Below are 12,190 nucleotides of genomic sequence, written 5' to 3' on the forward strand. Positions count from 1 at the left end.
CTCCCCACCTGGTAGAATTTTAATTCCCTCCCTAAAATTGATTCCGCCGGTTCTGCACATTATTCTCCCTGTCTTCCATTTAGCCCGTTAGTTTGCTGACAGTAGAGTACACAGCACTTAGCAGCTGGTTTGTGGAACCATCAGTCAGGAAATTGTATGATAAATAGGAGGGAGCCAGGTTTAGTGGCACTTGCTTCTGCTTCAGCAGTTTTAGCCTGACTTTGGAAAAGTCATCATGTGGTATTTTGTCAAGGGCCAGAACAGGAGATGGCTGCAGCGCAGTAACTTATTACCCATACGCTTGAGTTATGATGCGCCACAGCTGCGCTGCTCATGTGTAAATAATAAACCAGGAGGTGGATAATTATGGTGCTGCCGGCGACACGGGCCTTGTCTTGTCATGTGGGTTTTCTTGTTCAGCTTCTTGGGTCCGTGATGGAATATGCTGCTCATCTTCCGCATTGAAACGACAAGCCAGATTGCAAGGGGAAGTACTCAGCATTTGAGGATACGTTTTTTTTTTTTTCCTCAAAGAAATGGGTTAAAATTAATGTCATGTGATGCCACCTATATAAAAAGGACATGCTCATCTGTTTTTTGTCTTCATTTTTACCATTAAGCTGTGGCCAAGCAGAGCCTAAATTGAAAGAGTGATGTTCCATCGCCTTTTCCAAAAAAAAAGTGGCTTAAAAGGTGTGATTTCCGCTGATAGCCCAAATGAGGTATAATTGTGCAAACCTCAGCGGCCTGGGAAACGTTATTTTAAATGAAATCAAGAGGGAAACAAACAGAAACAGTAAAACACTTAAAAAGTAAAACCAGATGTCTTTGGTTAAATCAGATCATATCCATTGATTTTCTGTTCTTTATTTAAACTTAATTCCAGAATGCAAAATGCATAAACTTCCTTGGGTCATTAATAAACACTTTGTGCAAAAAGTGTTACAAAATGCATCACAGTGTACTTACATTCGGCTATAACTTTCAAACTCATAAAATGCTATAGAGTCAATGCTGTGAGAAATGGCTGCTAAATGTTCCAGTGGTTGCCTTTTGTATTTTCCTCTCAAATATTTTTGCAGTGTTTGATCATTTTCTCTTTCATTCTGAAAGGAGGGAGAATTAAAATCCTGCCAGAATAATTTCTTGAAGATGAAAAGATGGCATGTTGTGGCTGAGATGGGAAGAAGGGTTTCCTTTGGGAAGAGACTTTATACTGCATGGCTACCCTTGATTTTCTGGGATTAACTGGCTGGTCTTTACTCCTGTGCACATAATCTCTGCAACTTCATTAGAAATACTCATATGAAAGATAATGACTGTTACTGCCTGGATATATGAGGCATCTATCAAATGTGGAGCAAATCACATGTTTTGAGCCCTGCATCTATGAAAAAAATTGTGGATTTGTACTATAATTCCTAGTTGCACCACAAAGAGAAAATCAGAGTTTATACCCACTTATTTGGTGGAGAGAATTTAATCAGGGAGAACACAGCCAAGAGACAAGAAGTAAAGAAGTAAAAATGTCTTCCAACACCATCATAGTGTCCCTCAGAATACACTATTATAAAATAGTGGGTCAAACTTTATGAATGCTTAATTCATTCAAAGTTCTAGTAAGGTTAGTTCTCTAAGAAGTCGGCAGGAGGCCAGTATGTTTGCTTTAGCAGTGACAGCTGAACTGAGTGGAAGACAGAAAAACTGTCACCGTATTTCGTGGTCCTCTCCCTTACCCCCAACTTGATCATTGATTTGGAATTGTTTCAGAATTTAAAACCAGCAAACTTTTACTAAGTATGGATCAGGCTTAATTTTTTTATTTTTTTAAGGATTTATTTTTTCTTTATTTCTCCCCCCTCCCCCCCAGTTGTCTGCTCTCTGTGTCCATTCACCGTGTGTTCTTCTGTGACTGCTTCTATCCTTATCAGCAGCACTGGGAATCTGGGTTTCTTTTTGTTGCGTCATCTTGTTGTGTCAGCTCTCCGTGTGTGCAGCGCCATTCTTGGGCAGGCTGCATTTTCTTTCACGCTGTGCGGCTCTCCTTATGGGGCGCACTCCTTGCTCATGAAGCTCCCCTACGCGGGGGACACCCCTGCGTGGCACGGGACTCCCTGCGCACATCAGCACTGCGCATGGGCCAGCTCCACACGGGTCAGGGAGGTCCGGGATTTGAACACGGACCTCCCATGTGGTAGGCGGACGCCCTAACTACTGGGCCAAGTCCGCTTCCCGGTCAGGCTTTAAATAAGTGAAAAACATTACTCCCCTGAGTTTTACATTGTTTTAAGAAGGCACAGTTGTATGTAGTGTATCTTAGAATAATTTTCTTTCAAAGCAGTTAAATTAAATAGGTTGCCTGGGCTCCCAAGGCGGGATGGTGGTTGGTGGCTTTTAATTGTTAGGACTACTGTGTTCTGTGGGACCCTGAATTTGCCAGGATTGCTGGATAAACTTTCAACCTAATGCTATTTATACTTTATGCTTATATTTTTTGTTTCGCTCAAACATAAAAGCTATTGAGGGAATTTGTATTACAGAGGAATTAACTCCCAGATCCTTTAATATTAAGTCTTCAGTGGTACATTTAAAATGAAGTTGATTTTTTTGTATGGGCTATATTAAATGTATGAAGTGTGATAAATGATCAAATAGTTTATAATCTTACCTGCTAGATTTTCAGCAATGTTGTGTATATCATAGTATGTGGCAATGATATAGCAATGTCATAATGGTTTCTTTTCCCATCTTATACTAATCCCCAAGTTCCCACCAAGGCGAGTTATATTTTGGGACTTGAATCTTTTCTTATAACAAGCACAAAATACACAGTGATTGACTCAGTACAGTAGTCCTCTTCCACTCAGAAGTTTTCTAGGTTCTAGAGTGGGTGGGAAAGTGCTGGAATTAGGGCTTTGACTTCGGCTCCCAGGCCCTCTGTGGAGCTTCTGTAGCCGTTTCTTACAGTGATCGTGTAAGACATGTTCTGAGTGACTCGTTTGGAATTGCCTTTGCAATCTGCTTCCCTCAGGGCTAAGGCAAAATCTTCACACTTTCAGAAATAACTAAAAACATGTTTGGTGTAAATACCAATTCCTGGAGATTTTGAGGAGCAGTTTTGGGGGTTAGTGCAGCCTTGCAGGAGGGCCACGTGGATGGTATTTGAATAACGAGTTCTAACATATTTGCCATATTTTCAGAGATTGGATCGCTTTATGGTGCTTCTTGAAACTTGGGGACAAAGATACAAGGTTTCAGTCATGCTTCTGGCTATAAAATCTCTTTAAATGCTTCAGTTTTTCTAGTGAATAAGTATTTAAAACAAACAGTTAATTTTCAGATTTGAGTTAGATATTTTGGTTTGCAAGAGACAGTGCAAGTTACTGTGAGTAAATGGGAGAGGGGAGCTATTTCGGGTAAAAACATGTGAACACAGGGATCCAGGAAGCGTGGCGCACCATGCCTGGTGCAGAGCAGGCAGGGGAGGTGGTGAGCCTGGGTCCAAGGGGGCTGCTAGCGTTGGCAGGAATTCCTGGAGTTGGGCTCTAACTCTGCTTTCTGTGATCAGCTCATTTCTTATAGCCAAGCTATATCAAATTTCTCTGGCCAACCTATGGGATTCGCTGCTCTTGTACCAAATCTAGACCTAACCCAGGCTGGAGCCAAGGAGGGCGAGCAGAGCATGCATCTGAACGTGTGTCTTGGTGTGTATCTATTCATAGATTCATCTAGTAAGGACTTTGGAAAGGACAGCTCCTTTAAAAAGCATCATGGGCATGATAAAAAAGAAGCTGATATTTAGGTTACCATGTCTTTGCCTCGGATTCCCTTGGCAGCCTCCCCCCCCCACCCCCCCCCCCCACACACCTTCCCAGTAAGTCAGTGTGTGTGCTGAGATACTGTGCCTGGAGAGTTTGTGGCTCCCTTCTTCGCCCTTCCTACCCTGGCCATTCTGTCTCCCACAGCTGGAGGCAGGTGCTGTTTGTCTTCTCCTTGCTTTCCTGCCTGGGTTTGTGTGGCAGTCATAGGCTCTCCTTTCTAGGGGTCGGTATGATTAACACAGTTATATGTTTATAAACCGTCAGGGAACCTCAGAATTGCCTCTAAAGACTTTGTCCACACTTTTTTTTTTTTTTTGTAATAGTAAACTTTATTTTAGTGGAGCTTTAGATTACAGAAAAGTTACATCGAAAGTCTAGGGGACTCCCATGTATCCCACCCTTCCGCCACCTACGTTTTCCCCTATTAATAACGTCTTACATTAGTGTGGTACATTTGTTACACTTGACGAACCGATATTGAGGCATTGCTGCTAATCAAGGTCTACATGTCACGTTTTGGTTACACTGGGCACTGTACAGTTTTATAGTGTTTGACAAATGTATGATGACATGTACCTGTTGTTGCAGTATCGTACAGAACAGTTCCAGTGCCCTAAAAATGCCCTGTGTCCCCCTCATCTTCCCTCCCTTTCCCCTTGGAACCTCTCAAGCTCGCTCAGCAGTCAGAAGAGAAGATGTGGGAACTGTGTAGCTTCATGAATGGGGATGGTGGTGCTACGTTCTCATGTGATATAGACTGGACTTTCTTTCTTTTCCAGACCCTCCTCACCTTTTCCCCACGTTCCATCCTCCCGTACCAATTGATGCAAGGCATCATGAGGGCCGTTACCATTATGACCCGTCGCCCATTCCTCCGCTGCACGTGTAAGTATCAAGACGGCCTGGCGATGAGATGGGACGCAGCGCCAGCGTTTACAGTCTCCGACTTATTTTTAATGGCCCATCTCGGGAGCTTTGAAGATGTGATAGAAGTATAAGATTTACTTTTGAAATACAGCAAGCCTTTCTCTTTTCTGGATTCACTGAAGCAGATCCAAGCTGGTTTCCGAGAAATGCCTGCTCTACTAGGTGGCTGGCAAGCATTTCCTATATATTTTGCTGACGGGTGTGCTGTGGGCTGTAAATACGAAAGTAAAAAGTAGAGACCTAATGGAAAGTTCCTGCTCAGAATATGTGTTTGGTCGAGATTAGGTTCAAAGTTTTTCATGCTAAAATGTCTGTTACATGGAAGTGCTGTCCCAGGGATCACCATGAATCGTAATGAAATTTTTATGGTAAATTTTCATAGCTCCTGCGGTGTGCACACCAACAGTCACTTGATTGATGGGAGTGTCACCCAACCAAAATGGCAAATGCGATCGAGCACATGGTTTACGCAAAGCTGAAAGGAGAGAATGGTGGGGAAAGCATACGTTAGAAAAGGAAGAAGAAAATATTATCATACTTGGTTTGGGAGAGAAAAACAATAAAGACGACCATTAGATGTACAAACCAAAGCAGTCGTCTTTTGTAGTATTACCTGAAAACTGTCATATACTACAAAAACTGGAGCCACACCCTGGAGGGGCTGCCCCTCTCTTAAGGTCTTCATAGATACATTTAGTCATATCTAATAATCACCCTTGATTCTAAGACAGTAAAGTTGGAAGCACAAATAATACTTTGAAGAATAACACTGGTTGCTTGGATGGTAGATTGCATCTCTCTGGCTATTCGTTACAGCTGTGTAATTACACATATGCCAAAGAAAAATGAAGTTGTTTTAAAACAAGTCCTCCTCTGTGAACAGAATTAATTGATATTAACAATCCTAGCTACATGCCCAAGTACACACATAATATTTTACCAAACAGTTTTTTGGATCCATCTCCCATTACTGAATTGTAATTTCAGAGCAGATTCGCCTGGAGGTAAGTAATAAATCTGTGTTGCAGACTTCTATACGCGTTAAAGGTGAAGTGGGTATTTATAGAGAGAGAATACAGAAACTTGTGAGTTATTCTTCGATGTTTCGCTGGAACACAAGTAAGTATTTACAGGGTTCGAAAGCCTGCTAAAAGTAAGCTCAAATAAAACTAAGAGGCCACTTTCAAACTCCCTATACAAAGGGAAGGAAATTCCAAATTAAGGTTGAAACATGACATGTAATTCACCCTATTATACAGAGGTTTTATGGCGCAGATGGGACTGCATGGGTCTCAGATGAGGCCTGCCCTCCCTCGGCGCGGAGCAAGCAGGGGCCAGATAGCCCTTGGAGACGTGGATGGCTAATTCCTCCCAGACCCCAGCCTCTGTGATGTTCTAATTCAAATCAGATCTTCCTATGGAGTTCTTTTCTTCACTCTTTCCAAAATCATGCTATAGAGAAATTTTTTTTTTAAATGGAGTTTGGGTGATAAAACTCCCAGTTTGTTCAAGTTTGCCTTGTAATTAAATCCAAATATGAATTTTGTCCGGCAAAATCTCACACCTCGATTCTTTGACGACACGTACTAACAGCAAGCCCCTGTTGAGCGCCCACCGTAAACGCGCAAGATCATCGAGTGATTACAGGACCAGGAGGCAAGGCAGGGCAGGGCTGGAGAATCCTGGGGCAAGGAAGCTTCCTTAGACGGCTTGAGGTTTTTGCCTTTCAGGCGTGACTGCTGAACTGGATTTTCAACAGTTTTTAGCACTTCCTGCTGTTTCAGCCAAGCTTTGGTGGACTTTCGCAGCAATGGACAAAATTGTTCTCTAGCAGCCTAAAAGTGTAGTTACTGAGGAGTCACCAAGTTAGACGGGTGGAGGGCCCAGACCCTGGCGAGAAGTCCTGCTAGGTTCTGGGTGGCAGGGCGGTTGCTGTGGGCACAGCAGCCTAGGCCTGCTTGCTCTCCCTGGAGGAGTGCCAGCTGTGCCCCGGGGCTGAGCTCCAGGTTGGGGGAGGGCGCCCAGGAGCTTGTGAGCTAGGCACCGGGAAGCTGGCTGCTTCACACCCTGTGCCTTTCCAGTGCCCTCAACGGCCTCCGTCACCCTCAAGGCCTCAGTCCCATGTCACCGTGGCGGGCAGACCCAGGGGCTGATCCTCTGTAACACCTTGTTATGTTTATTGTCAGCTCCTCCTAGGCCTGGCCATTTACGGCTGGCAGTCCCTGTCCCCTGCTCTCTTGGCGCTCTCCAGGCACTTCGTGAGCAGTGCTCAGGGCATGCTCGAGCTGGTCCAGTCTGGGGCAAAGTGTTTGCTTTGCCTGCGCTCACCTGTGCTGGGAATTCTGGCAACTTACCCTGTCTTGATTTTATTTAAAGCCGTTCCTCCCCAAATTGCACGAACTGTTCAATGAAATAAGGGTAAAAAGCATGGCACTCCAAACAGTGCTGAATATTAAACGTTGGAGGCAATTGGGAGCATGAGAAAGACAGTGTGTCTCTTCTGGTCTAGCTCAATTATAAGTCCCTTGTTTGCTTTTGCCCCTTCTGATGTGTTAATAAATTGAGGTCTGTGATCATCTCGGAAGATGAGGATAATCTAGAATGGGGCTTGAGAACTGAAATCTTGGAAGCACGTCTTTGCTGAGGGGTGAAGGAGTAACCTGGAAAAGCAAAATGACTTCATATAGGATTTGAATTCCAATATGCTTGCTGCGTAATTGTCTTTAATTGTATCCATAGAAAACGAGGTCAAGTGAGCTTACTAACCTTTTAAAATAAATATTTTTAATTATAAGAAGACAACACATGGGGATATTCTCATTGTTTTGTACACACGATTGTTCTTCTGGTGCCAACTTTAAAAATTAAATGGTAAGTTTCTTAAACACAAGGATTTGTGATGATGGAAATGCCGACAGAGCTCTGTTTAGAAGGAAGGCAGGCGCTGTGATAATTATGCTATCATATCCTATCATTAAAGATTCTATTGAAAGAGGTTTATAAATTGCTCCTCTCTTTAGATAAACCACCCTATATTAAGGCATCAACGATATGGTGCAGAATTAAATTAAAATCTCATAAAATGAAATATGTTCCGTATTAGCTGTTTGACACTTAATTTGCCTCTGAATGAGTAGAGGAAATCACAAATTAACCTGCCTTTGTTTTCCCAACCATGGCTTATTAGGTGTTAGAACAACTGCAATTACAGCCTAATAATAACCACCAAGCCTTATAAATATGTACGGAAATGTGTCAGTTTGTGTTGAAGAAACCACTTTGTTAAATGGAATACCTTCAGCTTATTCTACCTAATCCCACAGTGTTATCGACAATTTATGGCTAAGCAGTGTAAAGAGAATATAGTAACTTAAATGGCTTCAAATACAGCCCTGAAAATAATATTAGAATTTATTAGCACCTCCTTTCTTAAGTCAAAATCATCAATTTAGATTTACATTTTATACAAGTAGGACATAGATGTCAGAATCATCTTTCCTTGAGTTGTTACTGGGAGGTATAAAATGTACTAATCTGTGTTGTGTTTATTTAATACAACCAGTTTGAAAATTAAGAAACATTTGATATGGAGAATTTTCCCTTTTACTCTAAAAGTTATTCTCCACTGAATCCATCAAGGCTTATGCCCGCTAGGAAATTAGAGTCTTTTCCCTTCTCTCACTGTCAATCAATCTCTCAAATCATTTGCTAGGATCACAGACGCTATGTTTTCTTAAGCCATATAGCAAAAAATAACTTTTTTTTTTTTGGAAAAAATATCAGGGTGATATTCATTCTCTTATATTACTGAGATCATTTGGGGGAGGGGGGTTAATGGCAGATCCAGAATCTAATCTATATACACATAGCAGAGGCAGTAATTTTATGGGTATATTTTAACTTTTTGGACATCACTGTATTTCATGTCTTGAATTGTTTGCATCAGGGCTGTAGCTTGCCTAACTCGAGGAGGCACTGCTGTATTCTACAGGAGTCAACGATGCCGCCTAGACTAAATTACTACTTATTTCCAAAATTTCGCTTGGAAATTGAGACAACTGGAGTATAACCATCCCTTTGCTTTGTTGCTGAAGTCAGTTATATTTGCTATTGACTACTTTCCATCTGAATGGAGAAAATACTTTTTCTCTGGCATTTAGAATGTGTGCTTTTGATAATTGCTTTTTGTTGTTTTTGGTGTCAGAACCATTTACACATGCTTCTTTTTTAAAAGCAGATGTGGCGTGTATGTAGAAACCTAAATTGTAAAGTAGTTTTACATTCCAACTTCATTTCATTCATTCTGAATTTTTACTTGGGAAAAATGTCTGTCTTTCATATACAACCTTTCTGAGCCAAGGCTTTCTAATTTATGGACCAATATGAATTGAATTTCTAACTGTCCATTTGCTCCATATAGAGCAGTGTAATTCATTTTCCTAACAAGGCTCCTTCGTCATTAATCCATTAAAATCATTCAAGTACTACAGACCTCTTTACCAATTGACCAGAGAGCTGTGTTTGCCTTGCAGGGATGTGAACAGTGCTGTATTCCAAGTCAGCTTCTGCAGGTGGCCGTAGCATTTCACCATCTACTCTACTGATCCATTAAAAAAACAAAACAGAACCCAGCTTCATCTGCTCTCTTTGGGGAAATGAGCAATCATGTTCTGTTCTACTCGGCAGCTCATTTTTCTCTTAGTTGAGAAAATGTGGCTTGTTCCAAGGCTGCCTGATTCACTAGAATTATTCCACCTAAGTAAGGAGAGTTGTTCTTTCCTCAAAAGTGGTCCAGCTCCCAGCCTGCGCCTCAGGGAGAGGACTCTGCTCATGGTAGAGTGAATATTAGCTGTAAAATCGAGTGCTTTGAACATAGGGAAGACTTTGCCCCCATGATTGTGACTGCCTTTTAGGGAAAAGAGCATGGAGATGAGCAGCAAATTTGGAAAATGAATAAAGGCATTTCTTCCCAGGGAGAGAAAGCTCTAAGAAAAGATATGAGATTATATTAAAGCTTAGAGAAAGAAGTAGTATGTGACCAGAGCTACTACCAACTTCCCTTCCTTATCTTCCTCCATCTTTTCCTTTGAGCCTGAATTCAGCATCTTTCTTGTGTGCTTATTGGGAGCAAATATCATATTTATTTAAAAGGAACTTTCAATATAACCACTTCCTTAAAACTTTATGCTGGGCCCATAGCCAATAATAGCGATTTCGTTTGTTCGATTTCCAGGGAAGCCTCCAGTAATATATGGAGATAGAGCAAAACATTATAATTGCGTTTGGGGCATAGCTAATCTGGAATATTTTAATAGTATAATTTAAAATTAATAAAGGAAGATTCTCCTCCTCTAGTGCTTGTGCTCTACTATAAACTATATTGAGACTGATAAAATGTAATGACATAACAGATTATATCAAATATTCTATCTAAAGCTGCACAGCCACTCCCCTCCTGAAAATATTAGATCTCTTTAGGGAAACGACCATATGCATATCTCTTTATGTTTGTTAGGCTGAGTCTATGCCTTACACACTAGTAGCAACTAAATAAATATGATTTTCAATGATGATAATGGCCTAAGGTTTATTATGCCACTGCTATGGCCATCATTTTCTTTTGTTGCTTTATCTCATGCCAACCAAAGTAACACACTGAAGGCTCAAAATCCAAAGCTTAATCATTACTTAAAATTGTATTAGGGAAGGTGGCAGACCAGAAAGACACGGGACTCTCTTCTCCCAGAAAAATAGCTAGAGGACAGGAAGAAAAGGTAGAAAAAAATCTTCTAGGGTTTTGGATACCAGGGAAGGCTGGACACTGACCGAAAGAGAGAGGGGCAAAGGAAAAGAATAGTGATGGCAAAATTGTGAGTTAAAAGTGGGTGCTGCTACTGCCAGCCCACTCCTCCACACTAAAGACTCCTCTGAATACTCAGGCCGCTGGGCCAGCAGCTACAGACAAAAGGGGGCCCAGGGACCCACCTCCCCAGGAAAGGGGATATAGAGAGACACAGCTTAAGGTTGACTCAGCTTTTGACCCACAGATTTGGTCTGCTGTGTCCCAGGAGCCCTTCCAGGCTGGGAAGGCTGTGTCATTCTTTGCTTGGTAGCCAGCAAGGGGCTAAAGATATATGACCCTCCCAATCTCCTCTACTAACCACGACTGATTTTTGAGGGCACAGACAGGAGTGGAATTATTTCCTACCTGGGAAAAGGGAGGAGATTGCCAGGGAAGGTTGGAGAACTGTCTCTGAGAAGGTCTGAATTACCAGGCACTTAGCCTCCAGGCAGGAACCTCTTATCATATTGATCCAGTCCCTGTTGCAACACTCTCTCCAATCAGACATTGAATCAGGCACGCCATTTGCTGGCAGAACAAGGAAGTGCACATGAGGAAATGAAAAGTAAATAAGAGAGGTTACCGGCCTTTATAGCCTCCCTCCCCAAGGCCCTAGGAAATGAGTTTGCAACCCATTATTTGGTCCAGAGCTCACCTAGTTTTGAGCAACTAACAGGGACAATCCTACAAGACCAGGCTGAACAAGAATCAAAGAACAGTAACACACAGCCTACCATGACCCAATCCCTAAAAAAAGAGAGAGAAGTTGAGCATCTGAGTAAACTTACCATCCTAATTAGAGGCCTAGATATCAGCAAAAATTTATAAGCCATTCTAAGAAAATGGAATACATGACTCAAGAAAAGGAATATATCATATATATCAATATTCAGATCCCAGAAGAGATGCAGGATCTGAAACAACCAGTTAACAAGATGCACACAAATTTCCAAAATCACATTAATGAGTTCAGAGACAATATAGCTAACGAGATGAAGGATGTCAGTAAGTCATTGAGTGAGCACAAAGAAGAATTTGAAAACCTGAATATAAAAGTAACAGAACTCATGGGAATGAAAGATATGATAGGTGAGATCAAAAGCACATTAAAGGCATACAACAGCAGACTCAGAATGATAGAAGAAAGAATAGATGATACTGAAGACAGAACAGCTGAAATTGAAGAGAAAAAAGTGGAAAAAATTGAGGAGAGGCTCAGGGAGTTGAATGACAACATGAAACACAAGAAGCATATGTGTCATGGGAGCTCCAGAAGGAGATGAGAAAGGAAAGGGGGCAGAAAGATTATTTGAGGAAATAATAGCTGAAAATTTCCCAACTCTCATTAAAGAAATGAATTTACATATCCAAGAAGCACAGTGTACCCCAATCAGAATAAATTTGAATAGACCTACTCTAAGATATGTTCTACTCAGAATGTCAAATGTCAAAGATAAAGAGAAAATTCTGAGGGCAATAAGGGAGAAGCAAACCATCACATACAGGGGCACCCGGTCAGATTTAGTATGTGTTTCTCATCAGAAACCATGGAGGCAAGAAGACAATGGTATGATACAATTAGGATACTGAAAGAGAAAAA

At 41.5% G+C, this 12,190-nt stretch overlaps 1 protein-coding gene across 12 annotated transcripts in view; it reads left to right on the forward strand.

Moving 5' to 3' along the window:
• The window catches only part of GLI3 (GLI family zinc finger 3), a 285,033-nt gene that overhangs the window by 148,786 nt on the left and 124,057 nt on the right, over positions 1-12,190 (forward strand). For all 12 annotated transcript variants that reach the window (XM_071215080.1, XM_058296748.1, XM_023586074.3 and 9 more), the window contains one exon: positions 4,601-4,706. In XM_071215080.1, coding sequence (XP_071071181.1) covers positions 4,601-4,706 — 106 coding nt within the window. The remainder of the gene's footprint in view (positions 1-4,600; positions 4,707-12,190) is intronic.

This window comes from Dasypus novemcinctus, chromosome 5 (assembly GCF_030445035.2).
Source record: "Dasypus novemcinctus isolate mDasNov1 chromosome 5, mDasNov1.1.hap2, whole genome shotgun sequence".
In the NCBI taxonomy this organism is placed as follows: Eukaryota; Metazoa; Chordata; class Mammalia; order Cingulata; family Dasypodidae; genus Dasypus; species Dasypus novemcinctus.